This window comes from Cydia amplana, chromosome 2, assembly GCF_948474715.1.
Source record: "Cydia amplana chromosome 2, ilCydAmpl1.1, whole genome shotgun sequence".
NCBI lineage: Eukaryota > Metazoa > Arthropoda > Insecta > Lepidoptera > Tortricidae > Cydia > Cydia amplana.
In genome coordinates this window covers 26,575,263-26,602,369 of record NC_086070.1, presented here as the reverse complement: position 1 = coordinate 26,602,369, position 27,107 = coordinate 26,575,263, and the positions used below count along the sequence as shown (strand labels likewise).

Here is a 27,107-nt window from a genome sequence, read left to right as displayed (position 1 = left end):
CAACAGTGTGTGAATGATCGAGTTAGAGTAGTTTGTGATTGCGCGGTAAGTGCCGACGCAGGCTAATGCACTTAGCGCCTCTGTATGTATCATCTACACTCCAAGCAAGGCGTAAGACTGTTTAAGGGCCTAAGACAGAATATTCGTTTGAAATACAGAAAAAAGTAGGTACTTACATACTTAAGGCGAGACTCGAATTCGCGACTCCATCACGAACCTGGCCAATTAATTTTTCTTGTGTTAACTTTGTGACCTGTTTAGTAGTCATATTAGCATAGCACCTACCTCCAAAGTTATCTACAGAACAGTAGTAGTTCGTTTGATGAAAAGTAGTGGAAAACACAATTTTGCGAAGGACATTTAAACACATTTCAAGTTTTGTTAACTATATAAAAAACGTATTTTTTTTGAATCCTATATCATGTTGATTTTCTTTTTTGTATGACAGATGTGCTAACTCTGTGATATAGTAGGTATAAGTACCTACAACACCAATTCACTTTTTTCAATATATTTATTATCGAAGGAAAACTAAATAAATGTAGGTACATACCTAAGTTTATGATTATGATAATAACTGCACTTAACAATAAATAGAGCTATTACACGCACAATAAGATCATAATTTGCTATGTATAATTTCGCAATTTTCGGGGATCAACTCTACCTAGGTAGAACAACGGCCTATGTGCCTACGGTTACTACTGCGACATACGGCGTTGTTGGTTCCGAGCCCTCGCTATCATTACACCCTGTATGGACCGCGGCGAATGATACGGCGTGGGATGTTGCAGCTGGGGCATAGGTATATTAATTCGCATGCATTTTTAGGATATAGGAGGCAAACGAGCAGACGGTTCGCCCGATTGTAAGCAATTACCGTCGCACATGGACAATTGGACACCTGCAAAGTTATTGTTAACTCCTTGTGCTAATATTGATAGATACTCGAGCAAGCGAAAGATTCCAAAATAGAACTGCTAACTGTAATAGGTACATTATAAATGGAATCCAAATGATCGCTATTAGATAATTATAATTCAAAATCATTACTTAAAAGTCAACTCTACTACCAGCCAACATGAGGGAACAACACAAAATTTGCATCTACTTTGCTTCTCTTGTGGATAAAACGCAACTTTCTCATCAGTTCACAATAAATAGAGGTTTTAAGAGCTGGTTTTTGTCTATCCTAACTGGCAGCCTACCTACATTAGGCGAGTCACGGAAGTGTTTCAGTTTTCAGTTAACTGCGGCCACAAACAAACTGAACCGACAGTGGAGCGGCTACTTACCAGACAGCTATTTAATGGACCAACGGTGTCGGAAGGAGAAACTAGTGGGAAAACTATTCTTGATCTTGATAGAGTCGGACCAAGGTAACTCTGCGTGCAATGAAGATGATGATGATTGATGAAAACTAGTACCCCAATGTGCTTTTCCGGGCCGCAAACTATCTCCACCCCAATGTTATCTTAATCGGTTCAGCGGTTTAAGCATGAGGAGGTAACAAACAGACAGACAGAGTTACTTTCGCATTTATAATATTAAATGTAGAGATAGGGATTAAATGAGTTCAACCGTCAATTTTACCTGACATTACTTGTGCAGTCATTACCTACCTGTACTGCTTACAACTCTTTGTAACATGTTTTAGAAAATGTGCTACATTTTACTAATGGGAATTATACTAAGGCACACTTAACCTTTAATCGAACTGTCACAAAAGCCGTTGCAACAATGTGCGAACATAATTGTTGCCTAAAACGACAAAAAACATTATCCTTTTTACAGCACAACACAACATTGTCACTTAAAAGCATTTTGGACACTTACTCACTTCTCGAGAGGACTTCACATAATTAATAAACTAAACTCTACCTTCACTTTATAGATATAAGGTTGTCTTTAGATCGTATAGGGTGAGGCTAGGGTTGTCGCAAAGGGTAGAAACGTTTATTAGCGCGTTGGGCGCAAGTCGAGCGTGCGGGATAACCATCAACCCTATGGAGTGTGTTTTGTTCGATAGAGTTTCTGTTGCGAATAAAATGGTGTTTTCGTTGTTTTGTTTGGTGCAATTACGCTGTTATCGAGTAACGGTTAAATGGGATGTAGCAGTTTATTTGTAACCGTGTTCAAATTACGTAATAACTAGCTTCTGCCCACGGCTTCGTCTGCGTCACGTCACGTCTACAGTTAGGGCTACTCGTATACGATTTTAGAGACATTGCAGACCATTGAAGTTACATCAATTCAGCCGACCGATCAAATGACTCAATTATGTAATGAAACTCGCATGCGAGTTCTCGCACCGTGTAAATGAGTCACTCCATGACTCCACTCCACTAAGTATATAACACACGCAAACCCGAATCTAACAATAAAATCACGCTGGCACAGCAGACGATGTGGTGGAATATGCTTCGCTAGAAGACACGTTGAGAACTGAGGGTGTTCCAGCAGCGCAGCGGCCCGGAGACTAATCAAACACGTACCTACTGTTGTGTCACCAAAATGATTTTAAGTTTAATTATTGTATGTAAGTAAGTATATGTTAGTCTGTAAAGCCCTAACAATAAATTATTTAAGTTTTTTTTTAAGTCACAATATTTCAGAAATTTTCTCATGAGTAAAATGACTGGAGCGACTCAATCACATATCAAGGGTCCATTTAAAGTACGGTATCGCATCACAATAGTTTCTCGGCCGAATGCCCGCTAATAGGTGGAGATTGCAGATAGCCTGATAGTATCAGCGGAGTGATAAGGATCGCCCCGCATCGGTACTAGTTTCGTGTGGGTATGACTGAACTGAAATGCGATTGAGTGGACTTCGAGAAACAACTACCGAGCCTACAAATCTACAATGACGCTTACACTTAATGATTATTGAAATATTCAAAAGGGAAGCCATCATGTACATGAACATTTCATGTGTGCGAAAGAGGCAGACTACAAAAGAGAAAACGTGACCACTTTTGAGCTTCAAAACAGCCGCTGGAATGTAATGAAACGTGATGTTAGAGACAGTATACTAGAGTCTGTGCGGAAAGAGAAGAGTCGTAGAATGTATTGGATCCTATACATTTCACGACTCTTCTCTTTTCGCACAGACTCTAGTATACTGTAAAAAACCGAAAAGCTGAATTCAGGAGATAAGGTGGGTGGTTATTATAACTATGAGTATACATTGTAAAATTTACTGTTTTGGTTTAGATATATTACTTAGTCCAAATTGTCATTAGTTAGTGTTTAAGAAAAATCTTTGTATCATAATCATAAGTTGTGTATCCTATATAAAAGCTAAGTTACATAACTTGGCGGATCATGTGAGCTCGTTATGATGTGTCGGTACCGGCGCGGTGTCAGTTACCGGCGCCGTTACCCTGTTACGTTCGTTTCCGCCACTACACGTGCGAGACGGATTCCCACTAGTGTCTGACCGAAACCGGAGTTATTGCCGAAACTTTTGATATACAATATATGATTTTTACGCGGAAACCTGCCGATACCGAAACCGAGGCTTGTTTTCAACGAGCCCCAAGCACATTTTTATCGCTTAGTCACATTTGTGAAAGATGTTTCTTCATTATATTAAACAATAGCGTTAATTCTAGGTAATATAATATAACAAAGAATGTTGCTTCGGTTACTTCCTACAAGCATAAATCATTCAATCATCTTTATTATAATATTATACCTCCACAGTGGCTAAGAATGATTCATCACTGCGGGCAAGACCCGAACTTGCGATCTTTTGGAACACCGGACCAATCGCTCTTTTGGCTAAGAAGATATTTCTATCTAATTGTTTTCAAAAGTCGTAGCTTCGAGAAACATTGAACCCCTCAGTTAATTACAAAGGGTCCCGGAGTCGGCAGTGTGCAGTGGCGGCAGGCGACAGACAAACACACTGCAATTAAACTACATTCGTCTTGCTCCGAGTGTTTGCTCTTATTCTCATGTCCACGTGGTTGCCACTATTTTTGACAGTAATTGGTTACTAAAAAGGAAAATGATACAGGAGGCAAACGAGCACATGAATCGCCTGATGGCAAGCCTATGGATACCTGTAGGTAACACCAGAGGTAATGCAAGTGAGTTGCGGCGTTAAAGATGGGAGTGCGTTCTTTTCTTGAAGGTTTGAAGGTCGTATCGATCCGGAAAAGGTTTTATCGGATTTTTTTACCATGATTATAAAGTATATATTGAATAAGTAGTCATTTTCTAGGTTTCCGTGGATGTCTTGAACCAGCTTTTTTAGATCATATGTGCTCGATTATAATATATACTGTGTTTACATAATAATTGAAATATATTTCTCACATGATTACCATTAAGTTTCGCGTAATACGCTCAAACTTACCCAATCAAACATCAAACAAAAGACAAGCAGAATCCGCAACCCCCGCCAACTATCAAATTAAACCCCATTTAATATCAAATTGAAAACTGAGTGTATTAAGCTAAACGACACTCGGCAAACATCGAGGGCAATAACGGGGGCTCGTACCCTTCGAGACTAACATATGTCAAGCGTACTCCGAGAGCCAGTCAATATAGACCTATCCTACCCCTCTTTGAAAATACTTGGAAAAGCGAAAGCGGGGGCTCCCGAACTAAAGCGAAAGACCTTCCTAAATTGGCCATCAAGTAATTGCTTTCTTACGCCAAGATAAAAGTGCGTGCGTGCAAGCTAATTTCGTTTTTATTCCATAAAACATAAAACACAAAAGCTGCGAAGCCCCACCGTGGCGGCGGCGTTTGTTAAATAATGCGGTTGTCAGTAATCTCGTGCAAAGGGTCGCGGATAGAGTAAGCTCCAAGTTTTATAGAAATTGTTGGATTAGCATTGTGGGCCGGATGAATTACCTTTATACTGAATTTGGGAGCTCATTCACGCTCGTTCGTCACAGACGGGGGCGCGAGTTGGAAAATATTATCACACGTTAAACACTAGCTTATGTTAATAAATAGAGCGCTTCAGAAAGGCTTTCTTTGTCGTTCTCCTTTGCCGTGAACGTCAGATTCCTTTTAAGGAACTTATTGTGTATAACTTTAATGTCATCATAAAATGGTGAACGTGAAGGTGTGCGACGACCGAGCACCACGTAGGGTCGGAACAAAGTCCCAGGGCAAAGTTTTTATGATATTAAAAATCAGACACAACTCGAGGATTCGTTCTAATTCTAAGTCTAATTCTTGAACCGATTCTGACGGTAACTCCGGTCTTGCTTCTCCGTACTTCTTCGGCGGTTTCTTCGGTCAATCGTTGTCCTACTAATAGTGGAAACAATGGGACAGTGAGTAGGCATATACCTGCACTTTAATCTCTCTCGCATACACATCAGAACGTGTCCCGAAGGCCCGTTCTAGCTCATGGATCTGATACCTTTGTGGTCCGGTGCTCGGTGCTTCTTACCACGGGATTTTTCCTACTTATGGTGGATAGTGAATACATACCTGAACTCTGACTTCAGGTAAGTTGACTTTCATCGCGAGCTCTTCCCTCGAATAGACATCAGGGTAGTGGCTCTTCTCGAAGGCCCGTTCTAGCTCGTGGAGCTGGTAGGTGGTGAAGGTGGTCCGGTTCCGGCGGTGCTTCTTCTTGCCGTCGGCTGCCGGGTCCTCGTCGGAGGCCGCCGGGGACTTGTCGGGGTGGAAGCCGTCGTTGCTGTTACAGGAACCTTCGCCTGGAACACGGGAACGGGGTAAGATACAAATTTCAATTTAAGTTTAGAGTTAAGATTCCATTGAGTCATCACCATTGATTGATTTTAAGGGCTTTTATAGACCTAAATAATTCTAAAAGCGCACTTGCTGCACTGCATTATACCATTTATGCCATAAATAAAATACATGACCATTACAAAAGAGACCCTAACTTTAATAGATAATAAGATCGATATTTGCATATTTGAATATTTAATAAGCTCATAGCAACTAAAAACCAGTCCCGATATTCGTGACACCTATACTGTCTACTTATGCATTATACCGACCAGTACAGGGATGATCCCCGCTAGCGCATAGTTATCACGAACCTCGAAAACAAGTTAAACTGGGCCTTAGCTTACTGTCAACTACAAATCGTTTTGTGTACATCTCAAGTAGATGGAATGTTAACCGTACAATGCACCACTAATCACCTTGTTTTGTGTGTCGGCAGATTTTATTTTATTTTACTGTATGTTTAAATACCCTCCATGTTATTAGTTCTTTCGCTAATTTCATGCAAAATAAATGTATTTGTGTAGTTTTAAGTTCTCATATAAGTGAATTGTCAAATTCTTAATGAGAATAAAGAATCTTAAACCTAAAAAAATTAGGCTATTACATATTTAAAATAACCATTGAGTATTCAACATCATACAACAGGTATCTCATCACTGTATATTGTTAACTAAAACAATGACTTCTGCATGGTTAAAATATTTAAGTCTACTCGTTCTTCCTTACTTTAACATCATTAATCATCATTGTTTTCATGAAAATGCGCAATAACTCTCGTAAACAACAAGTAAACGCTTGCTTACTTCATAATTACCATAATATACTGATCATATATCACCCGCCCTCATTACACTTGCAGTACAAGCACATGTGCGAGTTGCGGGTACATGCATGTGCGAGTTACTAACTATAATAAGTTAGGTATTAACGTGCGGTAAATCAACACACGTGTTCGAGTAGGTAAATGGATCGGTATCCTGTTGGGTAATGATCCTGAGTGGGATTGGAGGTGAACTTGTACTAGTTGTACTAAAACCAAAATAATTTGACCTACCATACCTTGAGTTAAATAATGAAAAAATAAGCATGTGCTAGTGAAATGCATGGTGGGTGAATTAAAACTATTAAAAGCGATCTACACGCTCGACGGGACAACAATGTTAACTTTTAATTGGAAGAAATGTTAAATACGAGTATGTAACTAATGTGCACCATACAATTAACGAACTATTCACAATGTTAAATATGGCGCCGGTGACTGTTATATCACCTCTTATGAAACTGTCAAACATTACATACTTATAAGTACCTACATTTTAAAGAACTACTAATAACACTGACTAATGATTTGGTGCAACTGGTCCTGACTTGGTGCGAAAACTGTAACCTAAAGATTCATGTCAATGTCACTAAAAAGATGATAGACAAAAATGTTACAAATAAATATGAATATCTGATCCTTTCTATACTGGAAATAACAGCCAATTATGCAAATGAATGGAGCACTTCCACTAGACCAGGCACACTGCACAGTGGTACGCCGCGCCGCGCTATCATCACAAAACTTAAACAAACAGTGATACCATCGCGCGGAGTATCATTCGTCATCGCGTATCGCGCCATCGCCTTCCGTGCCCAACTTTAATTGTTATGAATGTTTTCGGTGAAAATTCGCCGTTTAACTACTTTGTAGGGAATTATGGAGGTTGTGGAGTGAAATACGCATGATTTCCTGGGGATGCATGTAGTATGCAAGTGATTATTTTGTTTTGCATGTTTATTTAATTGTCTTGTCTACGCTAGTGCTGCCACACATTGCAGTTAACTTTTATGGAACAACTGTGGAGTAACACTGTGCAATAGTAAGGAACTAGGTAAAGTTACTTAATGTTACCGTGTTGCATAGTGTTGCTCCACAACTGCAGTTGCACAACTGTGTTGCACCTTTAAACAGACGCACCAAGTGAGCAGATATTATTTATAAGTACATATCTGTATACACTATTCCTACTCTTTTAGTCAATGAATCTCAATAATGTACGACGTAAAAAGGACCCAAACAAAGTTTAAACAAAACAAATAAAAGAGTGAAAATTCTCATATGCTAAATAAGAAAAGATAACAGAGATCGTATGTTGATTAGAGTAAATATGTAGATTATACAATGGATATAAATATTTTTTGACAATACAACATTAATTTGACACTTTAAACTCTCGCGTTTTGTACACATTTTTAATTACACAAACGGGTCTACCGCGATATAGTTTCATTGTTTTTACCTTAAATTCCGACGTTTCAGCTGAGTTGCACCAGCTGTGGTCACGGAAAGACTGACGTCCCAGCAAACGTCAACGGAGATATAAATAAAACAACACTGAACTACCCGAAATTAGTATACAACGGGACTTAATCGCGTATCTAAGTTTTAAGATTTACATCCGACGTTTCGAGGACGGCGTTGTCCCCGTGGTCTCGGAGAAGACCTTCTTTTTAAAACTTAGATACGCGATTAAGTCCCGTTGTATAATTTAATAATGTTAATGAAACTATATCGGGGTAGACCCGTTTGTGTAATTAAACACCATTTATTTGATTGAAATTTAATTTATTGAGTGCCCACCCACGCATTTGCTTTTTTGAGCCGGTAAGAGAAAGTAACAATTCAGGCTTTTAGAAAATGACTATCGGCTAGTTTTATGAAAGGCAGCCAATACCAAATATGTATGTCGTGATGACTTTTTAAAACGTATAACCTCAAAGTGCGCAGTAGAACACCTGTATCTATAATTTCATTTATTATCGCTAATCAAATCTCACTCCCACACTTGAGTGGCCGCAGCATCGGCAATTACAACAAACCAACAACAAAACCGTGTTTCACAAACACATGTATTTGTATGTCAACTGTCACTTACGAGCCCGATTAACAAAACCAAAGCGACAACTACTAACAAATTGAGCGATCAAACTTGATTTTATTTTGTCTCACTCGCTCGTATAATCAAACCCACTGTGCGAGCAAGACAGCCTTACGCATTAAGATCGGCCCGATTACAACTGTTCGACCGACAAAACAAATAAAAATATTATGGGCAACGCATTAAGACGTGCATTATCATGATAGGATCTATTTTTTGTAATAATTATCGGTAATCTGGCAACACTCGGCATAATGGCCGTTTTTACGGCCAACCCTAATCACGTGTCAGATTTGTCGTTTTGCTACATATTAAAGCTCTTCGGCTTTAATCATTATTCACATCAATCTTCCCATTCTAATTTAAACCATATCACATCGTCTTAAAGTGTATCTTAGCTAGTGCTTATTGACAGTTTAATGACTGGACATGTTAATCGTAATTTGATTGTCTGTCCGTCGGCTAATTGAGAGTACTGAATATAATTTTAATTAGAGCCGAGGTTGGGTAATGATTTGGCGAACGACTGACAGCATTAAGAAATTGACAATCAACTAATTTCGTAAGTCATATTAAGACTAGTTTTTGTTGTTTAAGTATTAAATACTTAATTTTCTATCGACAGGGTGAAGTATAATACTTAAATAAAAATTATGTAATTTGAGTTTCAATTATCTGTGAGTAACAAAAAAATATTATTTGAAAAAAAAAACTTAATAGTTCGCTAATTTTTTGAAAGATAGTTGAAAATACATACATATCTATTTAGACGACTTTAGTCGTTTACAACTAAGGCTCAAAAATTATACAGCAACATGTAAACAAGTTTGATATTGTTTGTGTCTGCCTGTTCCCATAATTGAAACCACTGGGTAACCATTCGATTCCATCAAACCGAATTGGGATTGACTTCATTACAGACTTGATTCGAATGATGGCAGCCAATCATGATCGAAAACCGAGGCGAATGAGGAATCATCGGCAAGGGCCGGCTCCCGGACTATAATGGGGGCGCTCGGACTATAATAGAATGGGATAAGGCTGCGGTGTTGCGGCGGCGGGAACTTTGATCGCACAACTTTGATGATCTTCGTCGCTTTGAATGCTGTTACGGGAACTTGGAAATGTAATAGAACACATTGTTTAAGTAGTTGTTGATGGCGTAGCTGGTATTCAACGTGTTATTCTCACCAAGATACTATGGCGTCTATCGCCATATTGCCTCGGTAACTAGATATTACATGACTCAATTTATTTCAGGAAATAAATAATATTTGCTAGCAAGTCATCGGATGTTTATGGTTTATATTGAATAAGCAGATCAGGAACTGTTTAATTTCGTTTAAACAGCTGAAACATTGTTTATTTTAGATTGAGAATTTGATTTTGTATCTAATTAAAACTAGCCTTGGCAATTGTCAATGTTTGAAGAGGTACTTTTTGCCTTTTTAGGGTTCCGTACCTCAAAAGGAAAAAAAAACGGAACCCTAATAGGATCACTTGTGCGTCTGTCTGTCCGTCCGTCTGTCACAGCCTATTGTTTCCGAAACTACTGGAGCAATTAAGTTGGGCACACATGTGTAAGTTTGTGACCCAAAGATTGACGTGTAACGTAAATAAATGAATTTTAAATTTTGGGGGGTAAATCAAACCATATCGTGTTATATATCAAATGAAAGAGCTCATTGTAATAATCTCAAATATATATATTTTTATAATTTTAGGATTAATAGTTTAGCAGTTATTCAAGAAAATAGGCAAAAAATGACCATTCCCCCCTTATCTCCGAAACTGGGTCTAAAATTTTGAAAAAAATATACAAAATAGTTCTTTACCTATAGATGACAGGAAAACTTATTAGAAATGTGCAGTCAAGCGTGAGTCGAACTTAATGTACGGAACTCTTGGAACGCGAGTCCGACTCGCTTGTTGTTTGTACATAGGTATAAATTTATACGCCAAGGGTGCTATTATAGAGATAAATATAATACGTATGATATAGATATAAATGTAGAGCTACTTAAATAGACATTTCACAGTAGAGTACAATACGACAAGTTGTAAATACCAAAAAAAAATACACATTACATAACTCCAATGCCGATTTTTGTGTTGGCGTCAATTTATAATGTCAAAACGGTTGGAAAATCATCGCAGTAACTCGAACACAAGTTGATTTCATGTATACAGCTTACCGCTCCCGCGCTCACCACATCCCTCTCCCTAGCCGCAGCCTTATAGTACGTGGTAATACGCTGCAATCGAGTCACCGACGCAGCCTTAATCAACGCACACATACGTACGTCTTACATGTCACTACATTGACAACAGATGCCCATAGGCTGTAAACCGGAGGTACCATAGATCATACACTGAACTAGACGGGGCAAAAATGCTCGTGCTCCAAAGTACAGTCACGCTCCGTGATTGTGAGTCACTTAGGGTTCTAGCTAAATTAGATATTCTATAGCGCAGGTAAGTATTACTAAGTATTGGACAACCAATTTAGCTAGGACCCTAAATGGCTCAACAATCACGGAGTGTGATCTTCCGGTCTTTTTTACAGGTCCGGTGCAATGCACAGAAACCGCTTAGACACGGTCCCTTTTATCAGATATTTGTTGCTAAAATAGAATACGCTCAGTGCGCCATACTTCATTGTACAAATTCTAAAAGATAAATTTGCCTTTTAAAGTTAAAACGCTTTCCGACAGGTAGGTATGTAGGTATATTGATATAAATGTCACACAACAAGAGGACATTAAAATATGTACGCAAAAACAATAACACTACAATGAAAGAAAAAAGTTTTACTTTGGAGAGTACCGTGCTTGCTAGATCTATTTAATTTATGGTCTGTGCCCTAACCTAACCTAATTTGATTGGGGATCGATTGGTGGGGTCAAGTACTGGACAAATATTACTTGTGAGTGCTCTTATGTCTGCGCTAGTCTCAGGTAAACAAGTTGCATATATTATATGTAGGTATACTGTACCTACATTTGTATATAAACTAATATATAAATCCACCCTGTATTGTAGGTATACAGGATGGCGTGTAATAGGAGCAAATATTTGAATGGACGACTCAGATATTGGTATTTTCGGTGCATGAGTGCGCAAGTCTTGGTAAACAAGTTAAGTACATATATTAGAGGATATATTGTATTTCTTCTATTATATCAAACATCAAACCACCCTGTATTATACAGGATGGCGATTAACAGAAGTAAATATTTAAACCTAATCATTGGTTTATAAAGTACTAACATTCGTACAATAATTTTATTGGAGATTGATTCGAAGGGTCAAGTACTGCACAAATACTGGACTCATGAGAGCTCTTGTGTATGTATATCTACATCTACGCTAGTCTTGAGTAAACAAGTGTCACTGTATAGAACAGAATAGATCAAGCCACCCTGTATACTATACAGGGTGGCGTATAACAGGGGCAAATATTTAAATGAACTTCTTAGACTGGCATACTTGAAACTCGAAAAACTCGTGTTGACAGTTGCAAACAGACTAAATTTATTTTTCAAATATACCGTTATCCAAGATAAAAGTTGTTGCTTAGCCATTAACAGATGGCAGCAGTAGTATACAATATATGATGATTTTGTTACAAATTTAACACCACCACCTAACAAAATCAAAAAATAAACTTATATTTATTATACAGCTGTAATGCCTAATAATTTAACAAATTTATGATGTTTGACAGAAGTCAAACTTTTTGTTAAAACATCTGCTGGCATTTCAGCTGTTGGCATATACTTAATTTTAACAAAATTATTTGCCACAGCTTCTCGGACAAAATGACAACGTATATCTATATGCTTTGACCGCCTGTGTAAAATTGGATTTGCAGCCAATTTTTGTGCACTCTGATTATCGTTGTGCAAAACAATGGGATCACAGCTACCTAAAATTTCTGTAATGAGATTTTTTAAATAGATAGCTTCTTTACACGCTTCTGACATGGCTACAAATTCTGATTCAGTACTAGAGAGTGACACAGTTCTCTGTTTTCTACATTCATAGGATATTACACTATTTGACAATGTAAAACAAAACCCAGAATATGACCGTCGGTCATTGACATCTGACCCCCAGTCAGCATCTACAAAACATTCCAGAGATGAATTGTCCTTTTTATACACAAGACCATAATTTTTTGTTTTATGTAAATACTTCAAAATTCTTTTAGCATGTTTCCAATGATTTTCATTGTGACAATTATTAAATTGGCTTAAATAGCTCACACTATATGAAATATCAGGTCGGGTCAAAACTGATAGGTACATTAAACTACCTAACAATTGTTGATATGGATATTTCTTATCTTTACATACATTTTCAGATTTTTCACACTGTAGATTAACTTCCATAGGAGTTTCTGCTAACTTACTGTCAGTCATATTAAATCTATGGAGCAATTCAGTTACATACTGTTCCTGATCTACTGTTATCATGCCATTTTTGACCTTGACCCTCATTCCTAAACATTGTTTTAATTGACCTAAGTTTTTGATCTTAAAATTAACACTTAGCTCCTGTACTAATTGATTAGTAGCTGGTTTACTGTTGGAGAAAACAAAAAAGTCATCAACAAATAGAGCTATGATAATTTTAGTATCACCTTCAAACTTAGTAAACAAACATGGCTCAAATTTAGACTTTTTATAGCCAAGACTATGCAAGTACTCCTCTACTCTTTGATACCAAGCCCTAGAAGACTGCTTCAGTCCATAGATAGCCCTTTTCAATTTTAAAACTTTATTATTATTATCATCACTGCAGTCAGGAGTAACAGGCTGATTCATATACACTGTCTCATCTAAAAACCCATTTAAAAAAGCAGTAGTTACATCCAAGTGACTTACATCTAAATCAAGTTTTACAGCAAGAGCAAACAAAAGTCTTAATGTAGAGTATCTAAGCACCGGAGAAAATGTCTCATGGAAGTCGACACCTTCCTTTTGGGTGAAGCCCTTTGCAACTAACCGCGCACGATATCTCACTTTATTTTCTAAGTCTATTTTCTTTTTGAACACCCATTTACACTGAACCACTGTGCTATTCTCAGGATAGTCCACTAATTCCCACGCACTGTTCTCTTCAAAAGAATTTAATTCTTCTCTCATAGCCTCCTTCCAAAATGAAGATTCAGGGCCATTCAGAGCTTCTTGAAGACTAATACCTCCTTCAACTGAGCTTTGACTTGATTCCACACACATATTTGTGAATCCATACCTCTCTGGTTTCCTTCTTATTCTCTTGGTAGGTGTGTCACTGGATGCATCTTGAACTGGTGCGTCTTCAGTCGCTGAAACGCTTACCTCAATGGGGTTAGTCCCATGGTCATCTGGGCCACTTGGAACCTCAAAAAACTCTGCCTCATCAGATTCAACTGAGGCATTCAGTTCTTGTCCGCCATGATCTGAGGCATGGGCATTTTGCTCCATTTCAGCTTGAACCTCTACTTCTGCCGAATCCACCTTCTTTTCAGGACATGAAATATCAATCTGCACGCTGCTCTCTTTCTCGACTCCCTCTTCAATTATAATTACATCTCTACTTGTAATTATATTGTTGCTATTAGGATCATACACTCTATAGCCTTTGACATTATCAGCGTAGCCGACAAGTATACACTGCTTTGCTTTCTTGTCCCACTTCAGACGACGCTCCTTAGGTATATGGACCATAACTTTACTTCCGAAGATACGTAAGTTACTTACATCTGGCTTCTGCCCCGTCCACATCTCATATGGTGTTCTGTTATTCAAACCTGATGCTATAGACCTGTTTTTTAAATACACAGATGTATGAACGGCCTCTGCCCAAAACTTCTTGTCTAGTTCTGCATCAAACACCAAACTTTTAGCCTTCTCTGCGATCGACCGATTCTGCCGTTCAACAAGGCCATTCTGTTCACTCGTATATGGGTTGCTCTTCTGATGTACTATGCCTGAGTCTTGTAGATATTTATCAAAGATTTTATTACAAAATTCTAATCCGTTGTCTATCCTAATGGACCGAATTTTCTTTGAAGTTTGGTTTTCAACCAACAATTTAAACTGCTTGAAGTGTTCGAAAGCTTCATCTTTTGTTTTCAAGAAATAAACAAAAGTCATTCTACTATAATCATCTACTAAAAGCATAAAGTATTTTGAGCCTCCTATAGATTTTGACTCCATAGGCCCACATAAGTCTATATGTACCCTCTGAAGAACCTCCGTGCTCCTGGTACCAATGTGAGAAAATGGTAGCCGAGCTTGCTTAGCCTCACAGCATACCACACAGTTTTCTTTGGTAATATTTATCTTGTCTTTCACTGACATTCCTGTAACTGCACCTTCATTCATTTTATTAAGGTCGTCACTATTAATATGACCATATCTACGATGCCAAATTCTTGCCGTCGTCGATGACAAAAAACAGCTGTTCGATTTAAGTAAATTCAGCTTATATACACCTTCAACTAAGTCCGCTGTAGCCACAAATACGTTATCTTGGTTGAAAATACGACATCCGGTTTTCTCGAATGAAACTGTATTGCCCTTGCGCAAGAGTTCGCTAACTGACAATAAATTCGTTGCTAAACACGGTACATATAACACGTCCTTAACTGGAATCTCGTATTCAATACCCTCAGCCTCTGTGGTGATGCACAAATCGCCACTGCATTCAACTGGTATTACGGTTTTATCTGCAACCACGATCTCATTAACTCGAGGATTGTTTGACACATTTGTCAACCATTCTTTATTCGGACTCATATTTGAACTCGCTCCCGAATCCACGTAGAAATCAGACGCGCTGAATTGCGCACTCAAAAATACTGCACTAAATGCGTTTGATTGCTTCCGTTTTTCAGTTTTGTCGATCATTTTACATTGATTTCTGTAGTGACCCGGCTGGTGACACGAATAACAAACAATATTTCTCTTGTTCGACGACTTGACATTGACATTGACGTTTCTCGCCATAGACTCGTTTTTAGTGTTGCCAGGTTTCTGCTTCTGAAAACCTTTTACTGCAAACGCCCCGCTAGACTGCGGTTCACTCGATTCCATATCGAGCAGTTTCGACTTAATGACATCTGCGTCGATAGAAATGCCTGAGTGCTCGATCGCCATTATCATTGGCGAAAACTTGTCCGGCAATCCTGCCAACAGTAACGATCCAATCCATTGTTCGTTTATGTCAAATCCCGTACCTTTCAACCGCTGAGATGTTTCAACAACTTGGGTTACGTATGACGTCATTGAATCACAATTCTCCAGCCTAATTGATATTAAATTACGAAGAAGGGTAATTTTTCTGGAAAAACCTCGATCATCAAACATTGATTTTAACTTGTCCCATAATTCCTTCGTGGTCTTCGTACTTTTAATATGGACGTATAAGCTCAGGTCTATTGTTAAAACTAGCTTCGCTCTGGCTTTTGCGTCCAACGTTTCGGCTGCCGCAGTCGCTGCCGCCGTAGCCGGTTTACTTTCGTCTTCTTTTTTGCTTAGGATGACATCAGTCATTCCCTCCAAGACGAGCAAATTCTCAGCCGCAAACGCCCACTCATCGTAATTTTCACGGCCCTTCAATTTTGGCACATTCGCGATGAAATTTGTAGCCATATTTTAACAATTTAACACTGCACAACTGAACAATAATTCTGGACTAATCTGATCGCTTTTACTTTACTTTTTGTGAAAAAATTGCACTGGACACATAACCTAATAAAACTCGTGTTGACAGTTGCAAACAGACTAAATTTATTTTTCAAATATACCGTTATCCAAGATAAAAGTTGTTGCTTAGCCATTAACAGATGGCAGCAGTAGTATACAATATATGATGATTTTGTTACAAATTTAACACATTACATTTTACAATATACGAGTAATTGAGATTAAAAGATACCGTCTACATAAAAGTAGATGTTGAAACCACAATTTCGAAGGTCATCGGTGTTTAATCATCCTAATTCAAAATTGTGTTTTTTTTAAAGTGTGATGCTAAATAAATCAGTTTATAATTTAAGTGGAACTAATTATAATGGTTACCCAATTATACGTACACATTCGTGACACATCCACACTCATTCCGTTATAAGCATAACCTTTTCAGGTTATCGTTTCCCCCAATTAACTTCATAACAAACAAATAAGCTTCGTAATCTGGAACGGGGAAGTCAAAGACTGCCTCCCATAGACACTGCGTTTTTATGACGATAGTGGACGACCGCGTCTCCATACAAACGCAGAGTCCAATTTCCTCCCTGGACATTGACATTATGGAAAATATTTCTACACAATTTATTGTATATTAGGTACTCATTTGTCTTTGTCATAGCATAAATATGATTTTTAATAATTTTAAGAGTTGGGGACGAAAAACTAATTCTCTATTAATTTTGAAAAGCTTCCAACTCTTATAATAATTACAAAAATGAAAGAAAAAAAACGGATGGGGCATAACTTTGGTTAAATTACTGGTACTGATAATTGCATAAAAGGTTTTTTTATGTTGTTTTGGGACATGCGGGCTACCTACTTAATGTGGTATACCGGTCAACAGGTGTCGGTTTGTAGCAACAAAATTAGTTTAAGTTATTTTTTCTTACCCGATGAGTTCGGCTTTTGTTTTTGGTGTATAGGTATGACGAGTGCGCTATCTAGTAAATAGGTAATCTGTGTCGGAAATAAAAGAATAACAACCAGAATTAGCCGCGACCTGGTCGCGTGTCACCCTCACCTGACCACTCACAATCCCTATTCCCACTGCATAAGGTATATGTTCGCTCAGTCAACTGTATGCTGATTGTAGATCGGCGATAATATTAAATTAATGGGCTAATTAATAATTTCACACAAATTATACCGAGAGTGACCCCGTTTTGGCGATCAATGGTCTGGACTTGGAGGTTAATTTTGTTATTGGTGTTTAATTTTTAAGAAATGAAACACAAGTCGACCTAATCCGACAACAAGCTCAATAAAGCTAGCGTTGCCTCAGCTGTACGCAGCTTGAATCCAAACTTTCAACAAATCCGTGTTCTTAAGAGTGACAGACATATAACTAAATTATATGATTTTTCGGGGATATCAACACCAGATCCTGACTTCAAGACAACGTGACTAACAGTAGGTAAATAATAAATATCATTTCATGCCAAACAATAATTTAAGTCGCTGAAGCCGCCTTGGAAGTACCTAATGAGAACCTCCTCATCGAAGTTGGTCAAAATGACTTGAAAGTATAGCGCCTATAGCGGCGATGACTTTGTATTAAGGCGTCGTGATTTCATATTGCAGCTCGCTCAGGACTGAGCGGACAACCATGAGTGCCCGGGATCGAGGATATCAAAATTATATTTATTAGTACTTTATAACAAAAAAAAAATGCGCATTTTTAAAAGCAATTTCTTTATTTTGAGCTTTTGTGCAAAAGTTGTTTCAAATGTTTAATGGTGCGTTGTAGACCTATGTTCGTGTTTTTAGGGTTCCGTAGCCAAATGGCAAAAAACGGAACCCTTATGGATTCGTCATGTCTGTCTGTCTATCTGTCTGTCTGTCCGTCCGTATGTAACAGCCACTTTTTTCCGAAACTATAAGAACTATACTGTTGAAACTTGGTAAGTAGATGTATTCTGTGAACCGCATTAAGATTTTCACAAAAAATAAAAAATAAAACAAAAAATTTGGGGGTTCCCCATACTTAGACCTGAAACTCAAAAAAATTTTTTTCATCAAACCCATACGTGTGGGGTATCTATGGATAGCTTTTCAAAAATAATATTGAGGTTTCTAATAAGTGGTAAAGTGTGTCCCCCCCCCCCCTGTAACTTCTAAAATAAGAGAATGATAAAACTAAAAATAATATATGATGTACATTACCATGGAAACTTCCACCGAAAATTGGTTTGATTGGTTTGAATTGGTTTGGTTTGAGTAGTTTTTTTTAATACGTCATAAATCCCCTAAATACGGAACCCTTCATGGGCGAGTCCGACTCGCACTTGGTCGCTTTTTTTTTCTTATGGAGCGGAAATTTGTTAATTAAATTAAGGATTTATGAAATTACTAGACAAAGGTCTTGAATATTGCTATTCGTATTTTATTATTATAATCTAAAAAAGCGCTGCAATTTTTCAAAAACTCTGGTTGCTTAACCCACTGCACCTTAATTACAAGATGGCGTCTATTATGGGACCCGATCTTGATATGGCGCACGGCTCCCGTGGCCACCAGTTACCTTTGTTCAATAACATCTTTGTTCAATGAATAGTCAAAAGAGAGAGCAAAACGCTACGCTGCACTACAAGCCTAACTTTTGATTTGTGAAGAATTCATTAATTTTAAGCAGATTGAAAAAAATAAAATTTATGAAAGGTAGAAAAATACTGCTTAAAATGTAAAAGTTCTCCGTAGTCTAATAAGGAGGTTGTTATGAGACGTATTATCAAAAAGATATTAAAGTTACTTTTGTCATATGTTTCACAATCTACTTTAGTTACAATCTTACTTTTGATTTCTCTGATTTTATTGCTTTACCCTGATAAATTTACATTATTTTCGCATAGGTACTTATAAAATCCAACTAGGGAACAAATTCAATTCAATTCAATTCAAGTCGATTCAAATAATTTTTATGACAATGTTTTGATTTCTTTTTTTAAGTAGTCACACTACTACTATATTCACTATATTCCATTTTTTTAAGTAGTCTCCTAGAACGCTCTTAGAACGAGTTCTAATGGTCAGAATAGAACCATACATAGACTCCATCACCCCTCCCGAACAGGCTGGTTTTCGAACTGGAAGAAGCTGTACAGATCAGGTCCTAGCCCTTACAACCCACATAGAAGCAGGTTTCCAGAATGCGCTCAAGTCTACAGCAGTTTTTATAGACCTAACTGCTGCATATGACACCGTGTGGAAGCAAGGCCTGATTTACAAGGTCCTATCCGTAATCCCAAGCAGAGAGGTAGCGGACCTTATTACCAGCATGCTGAGCGAGCGAGAATTTGAGGTGTTTCTGGGCGACTGTAAAAGCAAAAGGAGGAAGCTCAATAACGGCCTGCCGCAGGGGTCGGTTCTGGCCCCTCTACTCTTCAATTTATACACCCACGACCTACCACCTACCCAGGCTACTAAGTTTATCTACGCTGACGACATTGCACTAGTCTCCCAAAGTACTAAGTTTTCCGCCGGGGAAATGGCGTTATCAAAGGACTTGGAGAGGCTGGCAGAATATTTCAGGTGTTGGCGTCTAATCCCTAGTACAAGCAAGACCGAGGTATCGTGCTTCCACCTAAGCAACCAACTGGCAAACTACCAACCAGCTGTATACTTCAATGGTGACAAGCTCAGATACAACCAATGTCCCAAATATCTCGGAGTCACGCTGGATAGGTCCCTCACTTACAAGGAGCACCTCACCAAACTGTCGCTGAAGCTGGCATCACGGAACAACATCCTGCACAGACTTTGTGGTACGTCCTGGGGAGCATCTGCCGATTGCTTGCGTTCCACTGGCTTAGCTTTGGTATACTCGGTAGCAGAATACTGTGCACCCGTCTGGTTAGAAAGCGCACACGTGGCGAAGGTTGATACCAGGCTAAACGACACGATGCGATGTATCTCGAGTACCATCAAGAGCACTCCTACACACTGGTTGCCGACACTTTGCCATATAGCCCAGCCGCACCTGCGAAGGAAGTGTGCACTAAAAAGGGAAGCTGCAAAGATCGAGGCCGCTCCCTCATTACCCATTCATACTGAGTTCTGCTACCCGCCACCTCAGCGCCTGAAGTCCCGAAGCCCTTCATGTGTTGCTGCTCAGAAACTCCAGGGCTTCAACATTCTCGAGGCATGGAAAAACGAATGGGCCACTTCAAATGCAGACTTTCGCCCGGGAATCGTGGACCCTACACATCAGCTTCCAGGGTTCGACCTTCCCCGAAAAATATGGTGCCGCCTTAACAGATTAAGAAAGGGCCATGGCCGCTGCAATTATTTCTTAAATAAGTGGGGATGGAAGGATTCGGCCTTGTGTGAATGCGGCGAGGACATCCAAACCATAGAACACATAATCGAACGCTGCCCTCTGCACGCATACACTGGAGCTAGAGGCTCAACTGTTTAAATGTTGACCTATAATTGTATTGTTTTGGACATCTTTTATTGTTTCGCGATAATTGTATATATGTAAAATATTGCCTATTTTGTAAAACATGCCATACGACTAAATAAATAAGTAGTCTCCGTATAAAATATTTTATTTTATCAATGAAATACTACTCTGGAAGTAAATTTAGAATGAAATACCTATATCGCAAAAAGCAAACGACTTATTTGAAGAATGGTATTGCTTCATTCTAAAACAAAACACCATTATAGCAAAAGAAAGACAAAAAGGCTAATCAAATCGAATGTATCTCAATTAACTTAAAACAAAAGGCATCCCTTTTGGTTTCAAAATCGCCTCATTACGATAACACCTTTAAAACAATAATTATACTTCGCAACCTAATGTAGCCAGAGTATCCAAACATGCGTGTGCGCAGGAAACGGCTGTCAGCGCCGGCGCCGGCCAGTAATGCAGTTGCAACATTATTGATCCGGTGTTGCGACAGAAGAAGGCTTGAGATTCTAATACGAATGTACCACTGTGTGTGTACTTATAGGTAACTTTAACCTCTGCGCGCGACTTCGTCCGTGTACAAATCATTCAAAACGTTTTACCACACCGGCTCGCAAAGACTCATATCTAATGAAAAAATTGCATTTTATCCACAAGAGTGGCTAAGTAAGTTGATGCAAATTTTGAGTTTTTACTTCATGATGGCTGGTAGAATTGACTCCTCTGGTCTTTTCTTCGTGTTTTCCTCGGGTTAGTATGGTGAATGTGTTTCACTTGTGGTAACATTTTTGGAATTTTTCTTTCAGGTTAGATAGATAAATAGGTAGAATACTCTTTATTGGCTCACCTCAGTAAAAAGGTACAAAGGAAAAGAACAATTGATTAAATGTAGAGACAGACAACAGGCGGTCTTATCGCTAAAGACACACATTAGCACGAGGGATTTAACAAAAATTTTCCCTCGTTGTAAAACAAGTAACCATTAATCATTTTCCACCTCGTTAGGGGATAAATTACAATAAACTTTTTATAGAGCTCTACAGCATTTTAAAAACATGTTTCCAATCTAGGTCCGTCAATGGGATAGGCCGTTTAGGCTGTTTATTATTTACTGATATTCTTATTTGCTATTGATTCAGCCTGAAGGTCATTTCCCCTCATTTCCCAGGACCTCTCAAATCCATACAAATCCGACTCATATTGGAGCCACTGGGAAATGAGAGGTCTGAAGGTCATTGAAACAATCCACAGGCTATAAATACATTATATTACAGCAGGTGTGACAGGAAATGAGGTATATTTCCATGGCGGTTTCCCGTTCTCCGCAGGCAGGCAAAGTGATTGCCGGCGGGAAGCAGCCGATCACCGCCGTAAAGATAGACATTACCAGCCCGTACAGGAAGTGCCATATTTACAGCCTAATTTTGGAATGTTTCAGGGAAATGTTATTTGAAAATGCTACTCTCTTGATATTTCCTGAGAATGGAAGGCGATGGGTCTTGTATATGTACTTACCAGCTTTTATTTTTTTTAATCAAGTGATGGATCATCAGACCAAAAATGAAGAGATATGTATACCTAAATATGTATGTATAAACTCTTTATTGTACAAAACACAAAACACAAATTTATGGCACAGGATAGGTAGTACAAAGGCTAACTTATCCCTTTAAGGGATTTCTTCCAGTTAACCTTAATAATATTAATTTCATTACGTTCTGATTTGAGTTTATAGGTAATCTAATATTTTGTGGTTATACTATACCTACATATATAAATGCAGAAAACAATCGAACGAGATTTAATGCACTGAGATTAACATGAAATTAAATTAAAATTAATAATAAAGAGAATACCAGTCATCTGCAGTAAATATAAAAAAATCTTAATTGGTGAATTAACGATTAATTACCGTAGTTGCAGCTCATGCAATACGATGCGTTGGCATTTATGATATACCTACCTATCATATTGATATTGACACAATTCGAAGTAAAAACATATGTATAAATAATGAACAAAAAAAAACTTTTTTTTATTCTTCTTAACGCTTAAACCGCTGAACCAATTTAGTTAAAATTTCATTACACAATTGGATCTACCACGATATAGTTTCATTGTTTTTTTTTACCTTAACTTCCAACGTTTCAGCTGAGTTGCATCAGCTGTAGTGTGGTAGACTTAGAATGAAAGTGAGAATTTTTAAACATTTAGCTGTGAGGGCGTGAAAATGTGGTTAAGAACTTAACGACAGCTACGCGACGTCGCAGGCAAACTGCCGTATTCGAACTTCAAGATATTCACAAGAGACGACACGTACTAGATCCATTCTAGATACGTTATAGTTTAAATTTCAACTAGTTCTCTTTTGCAGCGCAATTCGGGCAACCAATGTCACTTTTATGATAGATCGTGTTAGATATCTATTAGATGTGAATTAGATCTCTAAGTAATATCTTGTGGAAATCGTTCAAGAGTATCTCCAGAATCGCGGAAATGTCAAATTTGACAGGTTAGATCTTAAACATATCGTTATCGTATCTTGGCTATGTCTAAAAGATATCTAATAGATGTCTATTACAAAATCCGAATCGGGCCCCTATACGGCTACCATCAGTTTGGCACTGACATAAACGCCATTGAGAACGTAATTTACTTTGTATACATCTCGCGCGTACTCGCATATTAGTGCGAACGAGATGTTAAGAAAGTAAATTACGTTCTCGATAGCGTACCTATATGTCAGTTTTGACACTGTCAGTGACTCATGGTACGGGCTCTACGCTTAGCAGTGGGCAACAGAAGGCTAAATGATGATGATAAATTTCAGAACGTAATATAGTTAGAAAACCAACATTTAGAATCTGATAGTAATTTGTAAGCATCTTTGCAAGCAAGAAATAAAAGGCTTTTTTTTATTAATAATTTGTAATAGGTATTTATACATACATACACTGAAATATTTGAATCAAAAATATTATTTAGGTATCGCGCGTCTCGCTCGCCAATACATGTACAAGTACGGACAAGTACGAGCGAAATGCACTATATTTGAACGTCATCAGTTAGATATCAGCCTGATATCTTCAAAACTTTGAGGTATGTGGTGCCAAGGGGAGTGGATGGATCTAGAGACTCTGCCAAAGATCTACTAAAAGAAATATATATTGCTTTGGTACAGTCTGTCATAATTTACTGTATAGCTATCTGGGGAGGCGCGGCCAAAACGCGTTTCTTGCAACTAGAACGTGCGCAGCGCAGCCTACTAAAGGTCATGTATTTTAAGAGAATAAGATTTCCCACTGAAAGACTATATAGTATGACAAATCTTCTTTCCATAAGAAGATTGTTTATTCTTCACATAGTTCTGAGAAAACACAAATTATTACCATATGATGACACTTGCACACATAAAAGACGAATGTATAAAGTTGCTACTGCACCCCAAAATAAAACTAAATTTGCAAAACGGCATTACGTAGTACTTTCTGCACACTTATATAACTATTTTAATAAAGAACTCAATATATACAGTAAACACTATTATGAGTGCAAAAAGATTATACCGGCTTGGCTTATGACACATACCTACGAGGAAACCGAAGAATTACTCACTCGACTAACCTATCCAACATAAAATACGCACAGCTTTACTTATACACACACACACACACACACACACACACACACACACACACACACACACACACACACACACACACACACACACACACACACACACCACGGGGGATTAGCTAGCTTAGGGATAGCTTTTCTTTTTAATTGTAACTTAAATTAAGCAAATGAAATACTTACCTTTTAACATACCTACTCATAAATGTAGCACAATTTTTATTAACATTCTCCAGATAAGGAAGAGCGGTACCTCCTGGCACAGGCTTTAAAGCTTAAAAGGAGGTTCCAATCACTAAGTTTAAGATGATTATTGTGAAAGTAAATAAACATTTTTAATTTTTAATTTTAATTTAATAATTTAATAATAATATCAGTGTAAGTTCGAATTAGCCTGTATGTTTTCATTGCGATTTAATATTTTAAAATTCCTTGTAAGTGTGGTTACCTTTGTGAAATAAACAACAATTACAGCGATTGAAATGTCTTTGATTAGGTTAGGCTATAGTTACCTACTAGTTAGTATGGTTAAGTACTAATAATTTTTAAATTAAAATATTAAATAACGATACATAGGCGGAACATTGAAATGACATTTTGGTAGGTAATTTGGTTATGTTACCAAACAGTTATGGTAATTGGGAAGTAGGTACGTTACCTACCTAATAAATGTTGATAAAGTTTTAACCAATATATTAAATAAACAAACATTAAATAAGACGTTTTTTTTTAAATTTAAAAACATTATAAAATAATCTATGTATTTTCCAGGAAATATATAAAATGACACCGTTTTATAGGTACAAGCACGCGCCGTCGCGTCTCGCGAAAGACTTCGACGCGCCGCGCCGCGCTGTCCACACACCGGTATTGTAGATTTGCGGATTATTTTTATTTGGTAAATGTATTAAAACAATATCTTCATAGGTACTTTCATAATATAATTGGTGACAAGGCATTCTTGGTTAGGTATTGATTGAAAAACGATTTGAACACTAATTTAGTACCTATAGGAGGTACACTGGGAAATAATTTCTCACTTATATATTCATGTAGATGATAATGGTTACAGTTACACTAAACAAAAACAATTAAGCTTACTGAATTTTTAAATTACCACTTTTAATTATTTATTCGCTGCAAAAAGTTATTGTTTGGTGAACTTTGAATGTTTATATGTAATGCACCTTACTATTATGCTGAGTGGGGGTCCTATTTTAGCGTCCAATGTTTTTTTTATGCCTGTATGTTTTCATTTCAATTATGTAATATGTTGTGGCGTTAAATAAATGTATTTTCTTTCTTTCTTTCTTTCTATTATGAAAACTAAATTATAAATGTAGGTACATTGTATATAGTGATCTAAGCTTACTTATTCTTTATGCCTTAACTGACCGCGCTTCACGCGTATACATGCAAATCGTAGGTCCATAGGTTCCTAATGAACAACCACCAAAAAAATACCTACCTATTTGTCCTGATTTCTGATCACAACCCAAAGCACTAACCGTCGCTTTGATCACCGGGAGACACCGGCACCGACCTCATGCAGCGGCCGTCCGCTGAGCCCCAGGTTGGCGTGTATATGCTGTGCCGCGGCGGCGGCAGCAGCCGGCTCTTCACCTCCAGCTGTCTCATCTCAAACCTACCTATCTGTCCTGGTTACACACACGACACGAGGCACACACTCACCGGCGCTTCGATCCAGATGCGGTGACACCGGCACTGATTCCTCATGCCACTCAGCCCCAACATGGTGTCGATAGTGCCCCGCGGGCTCAGTGGCGTCAGCAGCCGGCTCTTCACCGCGTCCAGCTGTCTCAGACCTATACCTGTTTGTCCTGACTACACACACAACACAAGCCACAAAGCACTCACCGGCACTCTGGTCAGGATCCGGCGACACGGGCACCGGCTCCTCGTGCAGCGGCCGCCCGCTCAGCCCTAAGATGGCGTCGATGGTGTGCCGCGGCCCCGGCGGCGTCAGCAGCCTGCTCTTCACCGCATCCAACTGACTCAGCTGCATTTGCTGCGCGTGGAAGAACATCCCCATCCTATTTAAAGTCTCTAAATTCTGTTGGTGTTGCGTTAAGCTCATGGGCTCTGTCACATTTATGGAGGAGTTCGAACATGGTGTGCTAACGCGGGACGCGGGACTGCTCGTGTCGCGTTCTTCGCTCCCGTAGCGGGGAGCGTCCATCTTCGCGCGCGGCGCAGCGAGCACTGAAGCACGGAGGCACGGGGCGTGGCCTCGGGTGGGGGAAAGTGCGAATTTTGGGGTCGAGATTTGTTTGGCATTAGCCCCCTCGCCTGAATAGTTTTTTCCTCTGATTGGGTTGATTGTGCGAGGTGTCGCGGTGCAGCCTTTCATAGCGGTTTGTTAACTTACATTCTTTCTTATAGCGTGAATTATTAATTTTATTGTGAATATGATGTGAAATACATTTTCTTTGGAAGTTTTTACAGTAGGTACCCAAGGTAATTGTTTTGGGAATTACATACATGTAAAAATTTAAAACTTGGAACTAACTTAGACCATCACGTTGTAAGTAGCTACCTAATAATTTACAAATAAGTACGTTAAATAAGTAATTGAAATAGGCAATCATTTATTATATTAATTACAAAATTGAAGCCTTAATTCATCAAGCAATCGTTCACAGTAACT

General features: G+C 38.3%; 1 protein-coding gene across 1 annotated transcript in view; it reads right to left on the bottom strand.

The window, feature by feature from the left end:
• Nucleotides 1-26,902, bottom strand: part of LOC134661096 (retinal homeobox protein Rx3-like) — a 59,901-nt gene extending 32,999 nt beyond the window's left edge. The window contains exons 1-2 of the mRNA XM_063517038.1: nt 26,318-26,902; nt 5,463-5,692 (exon numbers count right to left, since the gene is read on the bottom strand). Coding sequence (XP_063373108.1) covers nt 5,463-5,692; nt 26,318-26,810 — 723 coding nt within the window. The 5' untranslated portion in view covers nt 26,811-26,902. The remainder of the gene's footprint in view (nt 1-5,462; nt 5,693-26,317) is intronic.
• Nucleotides 26,903-27,107: the final 205 nt, after the last annotated feature.